General features: G+C 46.8%; 1 protein-coding gene across 3 annotated transcripts in view; it reads right to left on the bottom strand.

The window, feature by feature from the left end:
• traf3ip2a (TRAF3 interacting protein 2a) overlaps window positions 1-12,053 on the bottom strand; it is an 80,753-nt gene extending 68,700 nt beyond the window's left edge. For all 3 annotated transcript variants that reach the window (XM_059982926.1, XM_059982928.1, XM_059982927.1), the window contains exon 1: window positions 11,862-12,053. In XM_059982926.1, the coding sequence (XP_059838909.1) occupies window positions 11,862-11,868 (7 nt within the window). In that variant the 5' untranslated portion in view covers window positions 11,869-12,053. The remainder of the gene's footprint in view (window positions 1-11,861) is intronic.
• Window positions 12,054-21,952: the final 9,899 nt, after the last annotated feature.

Here is a 21,952-nt window from a genome sequence, read left to right as displayed (position 1 = left end):
GGAGCAGTTGTCTGTGTTTCTGCCCCCATGGCTTTGAACCTGACCTTGGTACGATCTGTGCAGTCTCTCTGTGATCGTGTGGTGTGTTCTACCATGCGCTCCAGTTTGCTCCTACTCACTAAAGGCATCCTGATGGCTTAGTGGCCTCCAAAGATTTATTTATTTATTCAGCGATACCGTGCAGAATCCTTTCAGCTGTGCTCCCCAGCAAACACCCCCCCCCCCCATTTAACCCTAGCCTGGGGTTTCCCAACCTTTTTTATGCCATGGACCCCTACCATTAATTGAAGGGTCCGGGGACCCAAGGTTGGGAACTCCTGCTCTAGCCTAATGACGGGACAATTTACAATGACCAATTAACTACTAACCAGCACGTCAGTATGTCTTTCGACCGTGGGAAGAAGCCAGAGCACCCATTCCCTTAAGAGGACATACAGATTCCTTACAGGTGATGCAGGAATTGAACTCTGAAGCTTCGAGCTGTACTAGCGTTGTGAAACCTGCTACGCCATCGTGGCACCCAGTTACCTGTTGTAGAAAATACTCTTCAGGTAAACAGGGAGGGATGGGATTGCTGCTGGGAGACAGCGTGGATTAAATGGGCTGATTGGCCACATTCTAATTAATAATAAGTAAGTATAAAGTTTTACTGAAAGCACAAGTTTGTGTGCCAAACCTTGTTACTCTTTCTGGGAGATTAATCTGTGCAAACATTGTTCTTTCTGTGAAAAGAATAAATGGTTGACCTTGATAATTCTCCAATCCACTAATGTTTCTACATTTCATTACTTTTATCAAATTGCTTTTTGTTAAGAAACGCAAACAGGATGTAGATAAAAATGATATGAACAATGTAGTAGGTTGGAAATAAATAGTAACTAAATCAAGCTGAGTTCCCTAGATTCAGTTAGTTGAAGATGAAGACAGGATTCCCACAAAAAAGATATGGTCTATTGTCCGTTTTTTTGTATCCTAAAGACACAAACGTCTATGTAAGATAGCCTATCCGGACTCGCCACTGAAACTGAATTTATCTTTGTCTGCAATGCCTCATCCCCACTCCCGCCCTGTCCTCTCGAATCCCACTCCTTGTTTTAGCAGTAAGGGAGGCTGCTCCCAAAGATTCGATGATCATGCTCCCACTCGCTGGTGGCAACAAAACGTTAATTCGTCATGTTCCTGTGAGAAGACGTACACAAAATGGTGTCCTGTCTGGAAGATTCAATAGCGCAGCACTCCATCCAGCATAGTCATTAGCGCCAAAGTTGTTGGGAGTCGGACCTGTAACCAACTCTTGGCTCAGGAGTGAAAGAGCTTCCGTCTGGAGACGACTGCATAAGAAGGGATGCAATCCAATTCAAGTTTATTCTGATGAACATACACACACAGGGTACTAGTGCCATGAAAATTCTTTTTGTTTTGCAGCAGAGTTTATCTCAGCACATTACAATCACGACAGACGTAAATTAAATAAGAATACTTTTGATTACATAGTTCTAAAAATCTGTTACAGTACTTGAATGACTTATCAGATCTCCCTAAATTTCTAAGGAAGTGGAGACACTGTCATGCCTTCTTCATGAGTGTTTCTGCGCTGGGCCCAGGACAGATCCTTTGAGATGTTGACACCCTGGAACCTGAAGCTGCTCACCCTCTCTACTGCTGATCCTTCGATGAGGATACATACAATGGGAGCTCCAAAAATCTACAGAGAGTACTCCCACCTGTACGCTTCCCTCATTCTTGGCGTGCCCGAGTCACAGGGATTGAAACCCTCCCCCCTCCAATCCTTGTTTTGGAGTACAGTTTACACACTATCCATCTCAGCCTTTGAATGATAGATGTTGGCGGATTTCTTTCAAAGAACGTGAGTTTGCCTGGATATCCTTTTCATGAGAATCCAGAGCTCTGGATGCTTTGAGCTGAACTCCGGTGCTTCATCTGCAGGGATGTGATCTGACCTCGTGCCCTTTGGGTTACTGCGCCAAAGGGCCCAACAGAGTTAACGGAAACTGATCTCACAGAGAATCTCAGCCCCTGTGGTTTCAGCGTAATGCATGAGAACTGGTGGCAGAGGTTCAGGAATTCCCTACCAGTAACGAACAATCGCCTCTACGTGTCGTTTCTGGCAGGTCACGGCGAACTACTCCAACTCCCAGAAACCGCAACAGAGTCAGTCATTGGATGGTTGACCAGAGAGAGACCACGTGGGGGAAATGGCGACTGCTGAGGTTTGGGGCTGTGCCAGGTGAGCACTACAGTTGATGCCTTTCAGAGGCACGTTCTGACGGTGGCTGGGGAGACGGGGCGTTGTGGAGAGATAAAGTGAACAGTTATCAAAACTAACCTCCTTTCCAGGAATAAGCTGGGCTCTGAAGAAGAGATAACCAGAAAAATCTCGTAGAACGTAGTGCACTTTTCACCACAAAAGAGCTTCCTTTTCACATTTCCTCTATTGAGTGGCAGTTACTCGGGAAAGTGGAGTGAAGCACTTTTACCTGTTTATTCACATGAAGCTGGTGCTGTCAACAATGATGGCATTGTTCCATCCTCAACTGCACCAAAGACCTTATTAAGCCAATTTAGAAGACAAGTGCACACATAGGCCACACGAGATAGGGACTACACATTTCTGCCCTTAAAAGATTTTAGTGAAACAGATAGGTTTTTATGATAGTCTTCTGCCTTTGAGGTCAACATTACTGATAATCCGTCAGCACTACGGATTTTCATGCTGTGCACTTCCAGCATTTGGGAAACAACGCTGCTTCAACCACTTAAACGTACCAATATAATGAGTCCGACTGCCACAATTTCCTCAGAAGTCTCATGCAGGATTGAACCATCAATGCAAAGGCTTCCAACAGTAAGGAGGAAACTTCCGCTTAAGATGGCACTGGTGAAGCACAGCGACCACTTGCAGGGAGCAAACAAAACAAAAAGTTACTGCATGAATCACACTTTTTCGTGGATACGACCACTGCAATCCTGTTACTTCCTACTTGGAGCTGAGCTGCCTGAACAACCTGGCACTTTTGTGATGTGAACTTAATTCTTGAAGGTGCATGATGGTTGCGGCCTGGTGTGTACAGGTAGACTCAAGGTGACTTGGCCTGGGCACGACAGCGGGGAATGAGCCGATGTTTGGCCATTGCTGGCGCGGATTTAGAGGTGATTCGATGCGCAGAACTGAGGCGAGGCAAGTAGAGGCAATGCAGAGTTGAAACGTCAGGATCCGGGTCTGGGCTTGAGAGCGATGAAAGACCCAAGGCTTGATTGATTTAAGCGCCAGGCGCAATTGGAAAAGTTGGGTACAGGCCCAATCGAGACAGAAGGGCCCAACTCGAGGTATGGACAATTTTAGTGCTGGGCCAGATTGAAAAGATCAGGGTGTCATGGCGGGAGCTAAGGGATGAGCCGGTTCACCTCCCTGCTCCGTGAAGCTTTCTTGTCCTCTGCGCTGAACTGAGGCTGTGGCCTGCAATTAATTGGCTCCTGAAATGGCTGCAGTGGTGACTGGTTTTGTGACTGTGAACTTCAGTTCTGACTGTTTTGGTTAGCATGATTTGCTTACTATTATGGTTAACATGATTTGTTTATTTTTCTGCACAGTCTTTTAGTTTAATGGGCTCTATTGGGTTTCTTTATTTTTTTTATATACAGGCCCTTCGGCCCACAATGTTGTGCCGATCCTCAAACCCTGCCTCCCATATAACCCCCCACGTTAAATTCCTCCATATACCTGTCTAGTAGTCTCTTAAACTTCACTTGTGTATCTGCCTCCACCACTGACTCAGGCAGTGCATTCCACGCACCAACCACACTCTGAGTAAAAAACCTTCCTCTAATATCCCCCTTGAACTTCCCTCCCCTTACCTTAAAGCCATGTCCTCTTGTACTGAGCAGTGGTGCCCTGGGGAAGAGGCGCTGGCTGTCCACTCTATCTATTCCTCTTAATATCTTGTACACCTCTATCATGTCTCCTCTTATCCTCCTTCTCTCCAAAGAGCTCTGATCATAATGCATACTCTCTAAACCAGGCAGCATCCTGGTAAATCTCCTCTGTACCCTTTCCAATACCTCCACATCCTTCCTATAGTGAGGCGACCAGAACTGGACACAGTACTCCAAGTGTAGCCTAACCAGAGTTTTATAGAGCTGCATCATTACATCATGACTCTTAAACTCTATCCCTCGACTTATGAAAGCTAACACCCCATAAGCTTTCTTAACTACCTTATCTACTTGTGAGGCAACTTTCAGGGATCTGCGGACATGTACCCCCAGATCCCTCTGCTCCTCCACACTACCAAGTATCCTGCCATTTACTTTGTACTCTGCTTTGGAATTTGTCCTTCCAAAGTGTACCACCTCACACTTCTCCGAGTTGAACTCCATCTGCCACTTCTCAGCCCACTTCTGCATCCTATCAATGTCTCTCTGCAATCTTTGACAATCCTCTACACTATCTACAACACCACCAACCTTTGTGTCGTCTGCAAACTTGCTAACCCACCCTCCTACCCCCAGGTCGTTAATAAAAATCACGAAAAGTAGAGGTCCCAGAACAGATCCTTGTGGGACACCACTAGTCACAACCCTCCAATCTGAATGTACTCCCTCCACCACGACCCTCTGCCTTCTGCAGGCAAGCCAATTCTGAATCCACCTGGCCAAACTTCCCTGGATCCCATGCCTTCTGACTTTCTGAATAAGCCTACCATGTGGAACCTTGTCAAATGCCTTACTAGAATCCATGTAGATCACATCCACCACACTACCCTCATCTATATGCCTGGTCACCTCCTCAAAAAATTCTTTCAGACTTGTTAGACACAATCTTTATTTGTGGCTGCCTGTAAGGAGACAGATTTTAAGAGTGTTTATAGTATATATACTTTGATAATAAATATACCTTGAACTTTAATCATTATGGAAATCCTTTGCATCTATAAATTTGTCAATGACAGAACTGTTGCTGGCAGAATCTCAGTTAGTGATGAGGGGGCATACAGGAACGAGATAGATCAGCTGGTTGAATGGTGTTGTAACAATAGCCTGGCACTCAACATCAGTGAGACCAAGGAATTGATTGTGGACTACAGGAAGGGGAAGTCGAGGGAACACACACCAATCCTCATTGAGGAATCAGCAGTGGAAAGGGTGAGCAGTTTTAAGTTCCTGGGTGTCAACACCTCTGAAGGTCTATCCTGGGCCCACCATAATGATGCAACTACAAAGAAGGCACAACAGCAGCTATACTTCATTATAAGTTTGAGGAGATTCGGTATGTCACCAAAGACACTCACAAATTTCTACAGAGGTACTGTGGAGGATTCTAACTGGTTGCATCATTGTCTGAGATCATTGCGCAGGATCAGACAAAATCTGCATAAAGTTGTAAACTCTGCCAGCTCCATCATGGGCACTGGCCTCCCCAGCACCCCTTCTCTCTGCTACCATCCAGGAGGAGGCACAGGAGCCTGAAGACACACACTCAACATTTCAGCAATAGCTCTTTCCCCTCCGCCGTCAGATTTCTGAATGGACATTGAACCCATGAGGATTCCTGAGGATGTTTCTTCTCTTTTTGCACTACTTATTTAATTTAATTTTCTTTGTTATATATACTCATTGTAATTTATAATTATTTTAATGTATTGCAATGTACTGCTGCCACAAAACAAATTTCAAGACATACTCAACTCAAGTTTATTGCCATATAATGATACACATGTATATAACACATATAACAATAAAATATATAGTGAAACAAGATGTTTCTTCGAACCAGGGTGTAAAGCACAGTAGTACACATAACACCTGATAACTTATGAAGGTAAGGATAGAATCTACAGATGAATCACACATAAATAACAAACTAAAGTGCATCAATATTAAATATTGTAAGGTTTGGAACAAATTAAGCAGTGACACTTTGAATACGATGCCGCAGGGAGTTCAGAAGCTTAACGGCCTGGGGGAAGAAGCTGTCTCTCATTCTAACTGATCTTGTTTTTATGCATCAGTCTCCTGCCTGATGGTAGAAAGTCAAAGAGGATGCTGGATGGATGGGTGGGATCATTGATAATACTAAGGGCCCTGCGTACGGAGTGCTCCCGATAAATGTCCCTGAAGGATGGTAGGGAGACCCCTATGATCCTCTCAGCTGCTCTCACAGTCCTTCGTGGGGAATTCTGGTCCGATGCTTGGCTGCTCCCGTACCAGATGGAGATGCAACTTGTCACTTCCCAGTGATATTAAACCTTATTCTGATTCTGGATCTCTGTGGGGTTAACCCATAATCTGTGTTAGGACCGTCTTTACATGGATATTAATGGAATTCAATCTGGTTACGAGCAATGGCTTGCTGTGGTATTGTTTGTCACCGGGTAGGGAAAGGCTACAACCCCCCCCCCCCCCCCCACCAGAGAACTACTGCACCACACCAATGTTCACAAACATGATTTTTCAAAAATCTTTAAGTCAAATGCTTTGAAAGGAACTTTTAACATTTTGCTGTGAAGTGTATTATAAGAGGTGGTAGTGACAGAACGGGGGAAACACACACTTGATTCGACTGCCTTCCTTCGGGATGTTAACAAATCTCTGCAATCCCATGACAAGGATTCATGTCATGCATGAGATACAGTGTTACAAAACGTCTTTAAATATCCTTTAAGGTGTGACCCATGTCTGATAGGGATATTTGTCAGAAGTCAATTTAAATCTGATCTGAGAGCAATCACCAGCTATTAGAAACACTATGAAGATAAGAATTGTCCCACCTTACAACAAAGTTCAAAGCTAAGAATATAGAAATAAAAGCCACAGATTTAAAGGTGAATAAAGGCACAGGATATATCTGTGTCCACTTAGAATTTGTTCATGATCAGCCGGTTCCAGTGAGATTTCATTCTGTGCATTGTTAACTTATTATTTGCCTTCCATTTGATGACTGACCTGACGTGCATTACCAGCTTCTAATTCTTGGTTCAAATCTTGGCAATGAATAAAAACAGGATCCAGAGCTTTCCCAGTGTATATGACAAATAAACTTTTCTCGGGCTTCCGGCTGGGTACAGGTATCGATTATAACTGATGTTTCACTGACAAGCTCCGCCACCTTCTTCAGGGATGATGCCTGGGCATGTCTGGTCCGGTGGTATTTATACCCCTCTCCGTAGTCCATCCCTCCTGATTGGTTATTCCCCATCCAATCAGGTTTCAGCTCTCCCACCTTGTTTACAATCAAACTCCAGTTCTCACTAAGAGTAAGACGCTGGTCTTTGTTAAAATTCTTTTCCTCTGGTTTTATCTCAATGGCTTCCTTTACCAGGTGGTCCTGAAAGCCACTGGCACGGCAGAGTAGTTTTGTGCTGTCGAAGTCAATCCTTTGGCCATCACAAATGCAGTGTCCTCAACAATACAGCCAGCATCACACCTCTCAATGTAGAGCGGCTCTTTCTACTTTGATTAATCGTGTGAAAGCTATTTGGGACCTGGAGAGCTTCCCCAAGGAAATAAGCAGCATGTTCCTACAGAATCGCTACAAGGTGAAGGAAAAATCGGGCCCTTAAAAGGGCCGACAGAAAAACCAGAAAACCTAATGATGCGCCATCAATAACTCTCGGAGACGTGAGGCGAGAGATCGGCTTTTATTAGCTGGAAGAAAGCACTGTCAGCAGCAAGAGACCATCACACAACATCCTGGAGACTGAGGGAGGAGCAGTGCCTCCAATCGCCTTTATACAGGGGTCAGTGGGAGGAGCCAAAGGAGCAGTCAGCGGTGGGGGGAGGGGGGCGTGTCCAGACAGGTATATGTAGTTCACCACACCTAACAATAAGGAGGAACCTGTTGCTACCGCCTATCTTCCCTGTATTTCTACAGTTTCTGGAAGGATCGCCAGGATCCCGAAGAAATACTGGATTAATGCCATCCACAAACCAGTAAGCAATCTCAAATCACAATTTATGTGGGTCAGAGATGACCTGGACTGTGAATGCAGAGCAGCGAACTTCGGCCAGAGAGGAGACACAGCGGAAACCCACATCAAGGAGCACAGGAGGTTGTATCCGTTTGGTTACCCAGAGAAATCAGTGGTAGCAGAACATTGACTTCCACAGCACAAACCTACTCTGCCACACCAATGGCTTTTGGAACCACCTGGTAAAGGAAGCCATTGAAATAAAACTAGAGGAAAAGAATTTTAACAAAGACGAAGGGCTCACTCTAAGAAAGAAATGGAATTTGGTTGTATGTAATGTGGGAGAGCAAAAACCTGATTGGAGGAGAACTAACTAATCAGGACTATTGGGGGGGGGGGAATACCCCCCCGGACGAGACATGCCCAGGCATCATCCCTATGAAGATGGCAGAGTTTGTCATCGAAACATTGGTTATAATTGTGACTTGTACTCAGCTGAAAGCCAGAGAAGAGTTTATTTGTAGGTATAAAAATAGAACAGTGCCTATAAAAAGTATTCACCTGCCTTGGAATTTTTCATGTTTTATTGTTTTACAACATTGAATCATTTAGTTCTTGTAATCTATTTCTCTGATTTATTTATCCCTCTTTCCTTAAATTATGGAATTACATTTGCTACTTTCTAGTCTGTGGTAAACATTCCAGAATATATGGAATTTTAGTAGTTGGGAAGTGCAGTTACCAGCTCCATAGCCACTTCTTTCAAAACAGGTCGTCAGGTCCTGGGGATTTTGCCCTCATTAATTACTCCAATCTTTTTTTTTGCAGATGCCAATTTATTCCAGTTCTTTGTTCACTTTAGACTCTTTGACATCATTTGACATCAAATCTCAGACGCCCTAATTTCATTAAGGTAGACTTTGACACAAGGAAATGTTTGAATATCAACATTATGAAATGCTGGCAGTCAACCAGCAGCTGTTTGTTCCTCCTGACGTAAACTTCCGTTTGACCATGGAGATGCAAAACAGTTCCCACTACACTATTTCAGAAAGCCAAGCTCCACCCTCAGCCTCCTGACATCCAGCGTATTTGAGATTGAGCAGGGAATAGGCCCTTCAAGCCACACTGCACAGCAACCCTGATTTAACCTTAGCCTAATCATGGGACAACTGACAAGGACTAATGAACCTACCAACCGATCCATCCTTTCGACCCACGTGGTCACAAAGAGAAGGTACAGACTCCTTACAGGCAGCAACGGGAATTGAACCTGGGTCACCTGTACTGTAAAGTGTTGTGCTGCCTGTGGATATTAGTGAATATCTATCATATCCAATTTGCAGAATATCTTTGTTCAGGAAACGTGGATGTAGCTGACATTGGCAACATTTCATTATCCAGCTCTAAATGTCCATGAACTGAGAAGATGGTTAGACGACCCACTTTGGTGGGTTGTGATCAAACAAAGGCCAGCTCAGAGTAAAGGTAGCAGTGTTCCTTCCGTAAGAGACATTAACGAATGAGGTGAGTTGTTCTTGTACAAGAGTCTGGTAGTTTCATGGTTTCCATTACTGGAGCTAGCCAGTGGGATGATAATGTGTTCAGAAATGAAAGCACAGTGGATACTGGAAATCTGAAATGCTGAGATGACTTAACAGGTCAGACAGCATCCACACAGAGGAGGGAAAGGGCAGGGAGAGAGAGATTCTGGTTTTCCATCACAGTCCTTGATCTTTACCAAATGTCCATGATTTTTTTTTTTGCGCGTCACACCGGACAGTCAGCCATCCTGGTCTGGCGTGTGGTGTCAGGATTGGTCTCCTTTCAGATTAACCAGGTCACGGTATGAACGTTCCTGACACGACGCTTTTTTTTTTACGAGGCCAAGTGGCTAGCTCGACACTCGACCCGGCACGGACGGGAAGCATGCTCGGCGGGGGGGGGGGGGGGGGGGCCCGACTTGGATTTGACTCGGGAGCCTTCGCTTCGGAGTCCAGCACTGATCCCATTGAAATCCATGATGAATTTCAGAGACTGTCCATGCTAATCTAATCCTGAAAAATAAAAATAATCGCTTTTGTCCTCTCCAAGTGTTGAACAGTTTGGACTGAATTACCTTCTGTACCGCCCTGACATGTGAATCTGACACCCCATTTACAAAGACAGCGAGAAGAGAGCTGCTTCTCTAGGCTGCCTTCACCCTCAGGATGCTAGAGTCCATAATGAGGAACCAGGTCCTCACATTTAATCCCAGCCAAGCTCCCAATGAAAATAAAACTGCTGCTGGTTAACAAAATGGAAGGACAAGTGAATTCCATTCAGACACCCCCAGACCAAATCTACTCTAACCCACTGAGACATGACCTGTTCACCCTCCCTGGATCGCAGACACATTCAACACTTACTGTTGACTGTAGGCCCATGAACTAGGGAATGCAAGAGACTACAGATGCTGTTAATTGGGAGCGGGGAGAAAATGGCTGGAGGAAGTCAGATCAAGCGGTGGGCGCAGAGGGATTGTTGGCATTTCAAGTTGAGACTCTGAATCAGGACTGTGGAGGGAAGAGAGCCAAAATAGAGACATAAAGAGGTGAGAGGATGGGGTGGTGAGTAATGGCTGGGAACCCCAGAGGAGGGAGATGATAGGAATGAGCTGAATGGGCCGGGGCAGGGGGTTTGGTGCCGTAGGGAGACAGTGGGCAGTGTGTGATCAGCAAAAGAAGAAAGGGTAAAGAGGCAGGTATAATTAGGCAGGAGGAGGAGACTGAATGTGATGAGTGGAGACAAAGGAAACTGTGGACGCTGGAATCTAGTGTAAGGAAGGTGGTAAGTGTAATCCAATCAGGGAGGGATGATAGGCTGATAGAACCAGTTGGGACAACAGGAGACCCTGTAGGTTAAGCGAAGGGCCAACAGAACCAAGTGGGGACTGGAACAGAACTTGATAATGGAGGACTGGGAGGCTGGCTTGGGGGTGGGGGGTATGAAGGTTGTGAGAGTGGACTAGAAGGGGAGAGAAAAAGAAATACAGGGTGCAAGCTAATTGAAATAGAGAAGTTTGCTATCCATACCACTGGACTGCAGACAGCTCATGAGGATTATGTAGTGTTGTCCTTCTAGTTTGTGGTTGACCTCGCCCAGCCTGTGGGAAACGCCACAGGGATGATGGGAGACCACGAATAGACTAGTTGACTGTCTGCATACAATGGCCATGCCAAGCTCCCAGTTTCGTGCCATTCCCACAGCAACCTGTCCATGCTCAGTCCTGCCATTGTACCGTTCCAGCTGGAACGTGTTCCGCTCTTCTGGGTTGAGCTTCAGCTTGGCAGTGCTGAGACTGCAGAGGGTGGCGTGGGAATGGAAGAGGGAGTTGAAACGGCATGCCAAGGGAACTCGGAGTGACCACCGCAGGTACTGTGGATTCTCCGCTAACTAGTTGCCTAGTCTCTGCTTGGACTTGGTGTACAGGAGGCCATATTGGGCACACTGAAGGCAGTGGTTTTGGTCTCCATCTCTCTATTCCACCTTTCTCCCTCTAGGTTCCAGCCGCTCATCATCTTTTTCCTCACCTGCTTCCCACCTATTTGCCTCATCCCTCCCCCCCCCTCGCCATTTTACCTCCCCTCTGAACCCTCACTTCGGACGCAGGGTCCAGAAACGATGACCATCTCTTTCCCTCCTCCGGATGCTGAGCCCCTCCCTGCTGTGAAAGGCTGACTCGTCCCTCAAACACGCCCCCCCACCGAAACTCAAGCGCCGAGCTTCCTCCGGGGGGCGGGCACCGGCTTAACCCTCAGGCTGCTGCTCCCCTCGCCCCGTCGCTCCGCTCGGCCCTCCGTCTGCCGAGGGTGGCGGGCACATTAAGCCGGGCGCTCAGTTGGTCGCCCACACCCCGGCCCACTGAGCCCACAGCTGGGGAGCGTGTCCTACCTTGCATCGGAAAGCCAGTCAAAGAGCACCTCGGCTGCTCGGGGTTTGCCGCTGTTCATAGAAGTGGAAGGAGGAAGATCCCAGAGAGAGAAAAAAAATCAGGGACGGTCTCAACTCACCCTATGCAAATAGGCTGGGCTGTAAAACCCCAGCACTCCCCCAGGCCAGGCTCATTGTGGAGCGGGACTTCCCTCTTCCTGCTCCCACAGGAAACCCAGCTGCTGTTGGCTTCGGGAAGAAAAACTTCAGGCCAAAAACTCTTGCGGCCAAACTTTGTTGCGCCGAGTACGGGAAACTCGGCCAGTGCGGAATTCCTGGTATAACGAAAGGCTGACACACACCTCGGTTTAGAAACAGAGTGTGCCCCCAAACGTCCCAGTACTGGACAGTGAGGTCCGATACTCCCTCCACTCCACACCTCACACCCCCAGGAATGGATCGCGCAGTCAGGTCCAGAGTAAAAGTGTCCCCCCTCCCTCCGCCTCACTCCTTTAGGAATGGAGAGTGCGGTCAAATCCAGAGAATGTCCAGATGAAAAGTCAACTGTCCATTCCCCCCCCCCCCCACCACCACCAGAGTGGAGCATCTGCAGTCTCTTGTGTCTCCATAAAATTCCTTCCACTTCCAGACCTCAGGACAGAGGAATGGGGTCAGGTACAGAGAAACACTCACTCTCCACATGTCCATCTGAGATTAGTGCACCCAGCTTCTCCAGGGCTTATTGCAACACAAGGGAGGCCGTTCAGCCCATTGTCTGTTTCCCAAACGGGAGAACATCTGCAGATGGCTGAAAATCCAAAGGAACGCACACGAAATGACGCAGGAACTTCCCTCGAGCATTTTGTGCGTGTTCCTGGGATTGGGGATTTTCTCGTGTTTGTGATGCCACTACTACTGCAAAGTCTCTCTGAGAGATGCCTACCCAGAAGAAGTTTAAATCTTCCATACAATGGGAGTTCGATGGCCTTCTCTCTCACTCCGTGACCTCTGACTGCAACCAAGTACTCTTCCTCGAACTTCCGGTAATTACCATTCCCCCCTCCTCTCCTTCACCATTCCCGTTTCCCTCTCTCACCTCATCTCCTCACACCCCCATCACCTCCCTCTGGTGCTCCTACCCCTTCCCTTTCTTCTGTACTCTCATACCAATAGGTGCATTTAATGTCAGAGAAATGTGTACAACATACATCCTGAAATACTTTCTCTTTGCAACCATCCACGAAAACAGAGGAGTGCCCCACAGAATGAATGACAGTTAAACGTTAGAAACCCAAAGACCCTCCCCAGCTCCCCCCTCCCAAGCGTAAGCAGCTGCAACGCAATGACTCCCCTCTTCCCCCCCCCCCACCAAGCACTCAAGTCTGCAGCAAAGCATCAATAAAGACACAGACGTGCAGTACCCCAAAGACAACTCGTTCACCCGGTATGCGACTTATCACAGGCTCTCTCTCGCCCTAGCAAGAAATAAAGAGGTGCCCCCATTTCCCAGCGAGAGGGGCGACAAAGACATCAGATTCTCCCTTCTCTAGCCCTTTATCGCTTTCACCAATCAACTTCGCAGCTCTTTACTTCACCCTTCCCCCTGCCTCCTGGTTTCACCTACCACCTTGTACTCCTTCCCCACCCCCACCCCCACTTCCTTGCCCCGACTTCCTTTCCAATCCTGATGAAGGGTCCCAGCCTGTTTTTCAATGTGTCCCACTGTGTGCATGCTGACTTTCAGTGGAGCATTCTCAATCAACCTACCAGCCCACTGGTCCCCGGGAACCCTACACACTTTAGACAAACGAAAGGAACTTAGTGACATGGCAGGGAACAACATAAGAGAGCAGGAAAACTTGCAGCAAGACGTGACATAAGTGACTCACAGGATGGTACCAGAGACTGAGATTTTGGCTTATCACTATATTTATTAGTGATCTAAGTAACAGAACATGAGTAATTTACAGTCAGATTTGCAGATGACAGTAAGTGTAATGAGATCTTTGGGCCTGCGTGGGGTGCCAGAAAGCATTGGGGGCCCCCAGGCGTTTAGATCACCTGAACTGGTTAATTGTTGTCCAGCGAAGGTTATTAATCATTTAGATTTCCTTGTGTTTTTCTCAAGCAGCTTGCTCTTTCTGATGTGGTCTCCTGGTGCTTTCTGTTTAAACTCGTTAAGTTTATTTTGATAGGCTCAGGGATTCCGTGTTTCTTGTATAATCAGGTGGGTGCCTGATTAGCGCTAATCGCAGGGTCCTGGTTTTGAGAATTTTAGCTTCTCACGGTGTCGTTTGGCTCTCGGCACCGTCTCTACATGCAGAGTTCCTCCACAGCTGGGTTGCGATGTTGCCAGCACACGTTGTGACAATAGATGAGATGCAACAGTGAACATTGTAGACCGAGACAGAAAGGCACTGATAGATGGAGCAAGTGGGAAAAACTGTGGCAGCTACAGCCTGGTATGAGAAAGTGCACGTTCATCCTCTTCGGATATTAACTGTTTATTTGCCATGCTCAAGCATGGTGAGATCCAGGCACAATGAAATACTTACATCAGCAGCATGACAGGCCACACGCAGAATATAAATGATACACAAATTCCACAGGACAGTGAAGAGAGAAAAAATAAGACCTTAGTGCAAAAGAAAAGACACAATCAGAGGCAAGTTCCTGGTCGTGCAAAAGGTGGCCTAGAGTGTTCTGTTGCTGATAGGGAGAGATTGGAGCTGTCACTGTGTGCACTGGCAATAACTGAACCCAGACAGACTCTATGGGAGACCTAGCAAAAGTTGTTGACATAGAGAACCTTGGAAAAAGTCTTGAACGTAGACTGAAGAAGCTCAGAATGTAGACTCGGGGCATGAACTGAGTATAGAAGGCACCCTCGCCTCCAGCCGACTGTTGAACCTCTGCTGAGTCCATTGATCGTGGGGTCCTTCTGTCACAGTGTGCGCTGGCAACGACTGAACCCAGGCCAGACTCCTATGAGGAGATGGAAACACAGGTTCATACATTGGAAATCCAACAGAACATCGGTAGCTCGACCAAGTAACACCGTGAGACAAATCATTCTCAGAACAAGGACCCCACAATAAGTTTTAATCGGGAGTCCGCTTTAAATAATCATTGTGCATGGAAAACCTGTGCCAGTCAAAATAAACGTGACAAGATTAAACAGAAAGCATGAGGGCTTAACGACTCAGGTAAAGACAACAATGAACAAATACAGGTGCTCACAAGGCTGCAGGGGTGTTTCTTAAACTGGGAGAACAGTAATGATGGAGAAACAAAGATAAAAGGGCCCAACCAGCAAAACACCAGGAGGCTGTGGACAGCCTTGCAATAAAACCACAGAAAAAATAAGAGAGTGATGGTATCAGTCCTGACGAAGGGTCTCGGCCCGAAACGTCGACAGCGCTTCTCCCTGTAGACGCTGCCTGGCCTGCTGTGTCCCACCAGCATTTTGTGTGTGTTGTTGTTTGAATTTCCAGCATCTGCAGATTTCCTCGTCAGTTATGGTATTGTAGGGTTGGGGTGAAAGTTACGTTGCAGTTATAAAAGACTACATTTGACCCCAAGCAACACTCACAAAATGCCGGAGGAACCTAGCAGGCCAGGCAACATCTGTGGAAAAGAGTAAACAGTCGATGCTTCAGGCTGGAACCCTTCAGCAGGGCCCCATTTAGTGTACTACATCATTTCTGGAACTGCACTGGGGGCAGATTTATTGGACTTGGGTGTGATCAGCAAATACAAGGTTGTTAAAGAAGAGTTAAAGGATGTATTGTTGGCGGAGGCATGGCGGTTTAGTGTGAGAATATCATAGTTAACCTGTACAACATCTTAGGGCCATGTGTGAAATACTGTGTCCAGTCTTGTTACATAACCAGAGAGGGTGTCAGCATTTTGCTAGGACAGGAGAATTTTAGCAATTAAGAAAGATGATGGTTTTGCTTTGCAGCAGAGATTGATGAGTGTTGTTGACGTGTACAAAACTATTAGAGGGAAGCCAGAGGGAAAAGAACCTGTTTATCGAGAGTTAATATGAAGAGAAAAGGCTCCAGAATGACGATGCTTTCCCAGTTGTGTCTACTTCCCTACTGCCCTGTTCACGGACCAACGCAAAGGGTAAGGTTCTTTTGATCACCGAACAACAGAGCTTGTTCAGCCCAGGAATTTCTACGTGCCCCTCGACACCCTCTGCCACGATCTCAGAGCTCTTTAACCTGCTGGGTTAAAAGATCCTTCTGCAGCTTGCAAAGTTTGCAGAGATTATTCTGACAGAAGAACGGAGTCTTTACACTTCACTCACTGTGGAAGATCACATGGTCACAATGACAGAGCAAAAGTAAAGTAGCAACTAGGTGATTCACTGAAACACACGCAAAATGCCGGAGGAACTCAGCAGGTCAGGCAGCATAAATGGAAAAGAGTAAACAGTCGACGTTTCAGACTGAGACCCCAATGAGGGTCTTTTCCATAGATGCTGCCTGGACTGCTGAACTCCTCCAGCATTTTGTGTGTGTTGCTCTAGATTTCCAGCGTCTGCAGACTTTCTCTCAGCTGAGCTCCCAGGTGAGAGGAGAAAGCCTCACCTCTGTGCCAAGTTTGATCTTATTGATAACGACCTTGCGTTCAGATCTTAAGCAGGATTACTGGGTTATCCTCAGGAGCTGCTGAAGCTCAGCTGACTGAGCAGTAAGAAGCAGAACTCCTATCCCCATAGAAAACTGTGTGCGCGGCACAGTTCCTCTCTTGGTATCGCAATTAATGAAGTCATTGAAACATCGAGCATTTCAGGCAAAATTCTGGCTTTTGATACAACGGAAGGTGGATCTGAAAAACTTGTTTGCACATTTTCTTCTTCTTTCAACTTTACCTGCATCTTAACAGTTTTGTGGCAGCCTTCACTGACCACTCAGAACTTCACAGAGACCAGTCCTGCCTTCATGACCTCGGTTTACAATCCTCACTGCCTCAATAAAGCAGCCAGCATTATCAAAGGCCCCTTCCAACCCAGACATTTTCACTTCCTCCCCCCTCCCTCCCTTGCTTTAGGCAGAAGATCAAAAAACCTGAAAGCCCACACCACTAGGTTCAAGGACAGCTTCTATCCATGTTTTCCCAGTGTGATAAGATTGACCTCACAATCTACCTCCTCGTGACTTTGTACTTCACTGCCTACCTGCACTGTACTTCCTTCATACTGTAATACTTTATTCTGCACTTGGTAATTTTTACCTTCTGCTTCCTCAATACACTGTAATGATCAGTATGGATGGCATGCGAGACAGGTTTTCACTGCATCTTGGTACTTGTGGCACTAATAAACCAATTTACTTCCTCCATTCGATCTCGGGATGACTTGTTTCAAAATCAAATTTATTATCGAATACACTGATGTCACCACATATGGAGATTCATTTCCTTGCAGGCATCTTGCAGGAAAATATAGAATTTCAACAGAAAAGCTGTACATAAAGGAAGACTGACAAACGAGCAATGTGAAAAAGGAGACAAATAGTGCATGTAAAAAAATAAATAAATAGAGAATGATACGTAGAGTCCTGGAAAGCGAGCCTATAGGCTGTGGATTCAGTTCAGAGCTGAGGTGAGTGAAGTTATCCAGGCTGGTTCAGGAGCCTGAAGGCTGTATGTTCCTGAAGCTGGTGGTGTGGGGCCTAAGGCTCCTGTAGCTTCTTTCCAATAGTAGTAGCAGGAAGAGGACAGGTCCCTGATGATGGATGCTGTTTTCTTGTGGCAGTACTCCTTGAAAATACGCTCTGTGGCGGTGGTGGGGGAGAGGGGCTTTGCTTGTGATGGGCTGAGCTGTATCGAGCACGTTATGTAGACTTTTGTGTCCCCGTTTCCATACCACGCTGTGATGCAACCAGCCGGCATGGCCCCCACAAACACAAGAAACTGCAGACACTGGCAATCCAAGGCAAGGCTCGCAGAATGCCATCAGCAGCATCTATGGGAAAGAGTAAACGGTCGATGTTTCTGGCCAAGACCCTTCATCAGGACTGCTCCCTGCTGTGCACGGTCAAAGTGAAAGTGTCATTCTAAAGAGCTGATGCCGCAGAGAAAACAAGACTTGTACACATGGTGCCTTCCACATTCCAAGGATCTCCTAAAAGGTTTAATGTCTCTGACTCAACAGAACACATGAATTACTGTTATTCTGCAAGGCCCCATAATAGCCGTGTGACAATCTGATTTATCGCCTCTTCCTGGGGTTGGTCAGAGTGGTATAACAGTATTTTGAGCATGGGAACAGAATTTGCTCAAGCCACCCAAGATTCCTCCCTGAGCACGTCCCATTTGCCTGCACTTGTGTTTCTAAACCTTTGCTATCCATACAGCCATCCAATACGCTTCATGCCTCGCGACGGAGCTGATGATCATCTCCTTCGACGGGAAGCCCCTCTGACCACGCAGTACCTCTCCACGCGTGTCTTTCTAACGAGGTGCCAAAGTGCTTCAAGACGAGGGAACTTCACGTGAGGACTCCAGCGCAAACAAGAGTGGAAAGAGGCGGAAATGAATATCCCACAGTATGCATGGGCAGCAGAGTCTCTTCCCGGCCCACCATCCTGACTGCTCAGTTCCAGCCTCAGGCTATAGACCATGACACATCTCATTAAGGCTCACAAGGGAATTGTCTTTGCACCTTAAATGAGTTGTTGTTGTTTCTCCAGTCCTCGGGGGGGGGGGGGGGGTGGAGGGGGTTTGCGGGTTCCTTGTCTCTTTGCCCCTGGAGATCCTGCTCCCTGGTGAAGGCGTGTGAGGTCAGTGCTTTATAATTGCACTGGAGTCCCTGGTGCTTTTTGCCTGAGTGTCTGGCTTTCCTTAACAGTTTACACATTTGAAGTATTGGTCTTTTCGTGCGTGAACTCACCAGTCTCCTTCAGTCCGAATGCAGCTTTTACTTCTCACCTTCCGCCCCATCAGCAGAATCATTGAACAGAATCTTTACCTCACTGGGACAACCCAACCCAACTGACCGGCTGAGTCTTTGACAGCTCCTCGTGGAGCAATCTTTTCACTTCTTCTCCCCCGTCTGACATCTATGACTTCCACAAGCCCCACTTTTCAAACGTGCCCACCTAATACTCCATTCTCTTTTCTCTCTCTCTCCCTCCCCCCCCCCCCCGACCTTCCATTGTCCAGGAGGTACGAAAGATTCACGTGCCACCAGGCACTAAATGCAGGAGGTCAGACAGCATCTATGGAGATGAAAGAACAGACCCTTCTTCAGGACTGGTGAGGAAGGGGAGGGGCTCCAGAATAAAAAGCTGGGGAGCTTGGAGGTGACCTGGCAGGTCTACCCAGCATTGCTGTACTAGCCCATTCCCTTCCAGTCAGGGCCCCAAACAGTCCTTTCAGGTGAGACAGCACTTCGCCTGTGAATCTGTTGGGGTCATCCATTGCATCCAGTGCTCCCGATGTAGCCTCTCCTAAGTTTGGTGAGACCTGACGTAAATTGGGGAACAACTTAGTCGAGCACCTCTGCCCCATCTGCCAAAAGCAAAATCTCCCAGAGGCCGAGTTCAGTTCTTATCCCTAGTCCCGTTCATTCATGTCACTCCATGGCCTCCTCTCCTACTGCGACGAGGTCATATGAGATGGGGGAGCAACATCTCATATGGACAGAGTGGATGTGGAGAGGATACTTCCCATGGTGGGGGAGTATAGGACAAGAGGGCACAGCCTCAGGATAGGGGGGCGTCCATTTAAACCACAGATGCAGAGAATTTTACAGATCAAAGATTACAGGGAGAAGGCCGGGGAGTGGGGTTGAGGAGGAGAAAAAGGATCAGCCATGATTGAATGGAGGAGCAGACTCGATGGGCCAAATGGCTTAATTCTGTTCCTATGTCTTACGGTCTTATTTCACCTAGGTAACCTCCAACCTGATGGCACCAACATCAATTTCTCCTTCTGGTAGTAGTTTTCATCCCCCTTCCCTCTTCTTCTATTGCTCACTCAGGCCTCTTGCCTCTTCTCCTCATCAGCCTGTCACCTACCTGGTGCCCTTCCTATTGCCCATGGTCCACTCTTTCCTCCTATCAGATTCTTTCTTCTCCGGCCCTTGCTTTTTCTATCCACCTGACTTCACCTATCACCCCCCCCCAACCTTTTTATTCTGGAATCTTCCCCCTTCCTTTCCAGTCCTGATGAAGGGTCTTGGCCAAAAACGTCGATTGTTTATTCATTACCATAGATATTGACTGACCTGCTAAGTTCCTCCGGCATTTTAGTGTGTGTTGCTCTGGATTTCCAGCACCTGCAGAATCTACTGTGTTTACGCACCCAGCTCAAGGACAGTGTCTCTCCTCTGAAATGTATCTCGTGTACAATAAAGGCAGACTCTTGACTTCACAACCCACCTCATCATGGCCGCCACACCATATCACATTCGCAATGCACTTTCTGTGTGACTGTAACTTTTATACCATTTCCTACAATCCACTATTGATTTTCCCTTCACTCCCTCAAAGTGATCCGTGTGGATAACTTGCCAAGGCGTTCACCATAACTCAGTACATGTGCGGAAAATAAACCTTCATCATTTTTGACCCACGAAGCTGATCCCACACCCCCGATTCATCCAACCCTCCTTGCCCTCAATCAGCACAACTTCATCCATCCCACCCGCGTTTTGGGCTGAGGCTGTTCAACTGGTGTAATAGACAGAAGGGGGGCAGCCACGGTATAAAATGGTGGAGGGAGGCGTGGAGCAAGAGGTGACGTGGTGGTGAAGATGGAGGAAAGTGAGAGTGGGAAGAGCACCACAAGTTTTTCCAAAGGGCTTTGGGATCTGCCAGTGGCACACGGGGGGTAAAATAAAAGGTCATGATCACGATTGTCATTTAAAGTAAAATTGGATAGGTATATGGACAGGAAAGGAATGGAGGGTTATGGGCTGAGTGCGGGTTGGTGGGCACGGACTAGAAGGGCCGAGATGACCTGTTTCCGTGCTGTAATTGTTATATGGTTGTATCTGTTCTTATGATAGAGGAATTTTCACCTTGGTCTAACTGTCGACCGGTGAGAGCTCGATGGTCACATTGGAAGGTTGTCCCGTTCTCCAGATTGACAAAGGAACGGCAGATGTAGATTCGTCCCCCCAGGCCCCGCTGTTCAATGTAATAGAGGATATTGTCATTCCAGCTTCCCATGGTGCTTGCGCGCTGTTGCACAGTTTCGTCATTTATTTCCTATTTTTAAAAACAATATGAAATTTATCTTAATAGTGACGGCCCTATAACAGGTAGTCAAAGCTGTCAGTGGTATCACAGGCTTCCGACAACCTGCCTTCAAGGATGTACCCACAGAAAGGTGCCGGGAAAAAGCCAGCAATATCGGGAAGGATCCCACCCTCCCTGCTCATGGACTGCTTGCCCCACTGACATCAGGGAGGAGGCTACGTAGCAGCAACACCAGGACCACCAGACTCAAAAACAGTTACTTTCCCCAAGCAGTAAGGCTGATCAACACCTCCACCCACTAACCCACCCCTCCACCACTACTTTATAATTTCCTGTCAGATTTGACACCATGTACAGATACCCCTGTATCCAACACCACTTTATGCACATGCAATCAATCATGTCTCTAAACTAGCTCATGTATTTATATTTATTGTCTTTTTCATCTTATTGACTTTTGTTTGTGCTGTGCCAAATCAGAATAACAATTACTTTGTTCTCCTTTACACTGGAAATGATATTAACCGGTCTGGAATCTTGTATTTACAGAGGATTTAAGGAAGAATGTTTTTTTTTCACCCAGAAGCTGGTTGAGATCTGGAATCGATTCCTGAAGGTGTTGGTGAAGGTAGGTGCTCTCACATTTAAGGAGTATTTAGCTGAGCAGTTGAAGTCCTAAGGGATAGAAGACGATGAGGTGAGCGCTGGAAAATGGGACTAGTATAGATGGGTGGTTGATGAATGACATGTACTCAATGGAGCTGAAAGCCACATTAACTGTATTGTAGGACCACACCTGAATATCTCCTTGTCCACCTCTGGTTGATGACTGTCTGGTGAAGCACCTTTAAACCTTAAGGCAGAATATACATCGGAGTTCTTCGTACCACTGAG

Source organism: Hypanus sabinus, chromosome 10 (genome assembly GCF_030144855.1).
Source record: "Hypanus sabinus isolate sHypSab1 chromosome 10, sHypSab1.hap1, whole genome shotgun sequence".
Lineage (NCBI taxonomy): Eukaryota > Metazoa > Chordata > Chondrichthyes > Myliobatiformes > Dasyatidae > Hypanus > Hypanus sabinus.
Note: the sequence above shows the minus strand (reverse complement) of the source record. Positions and strands in the feature narration are given on the sequence as shown.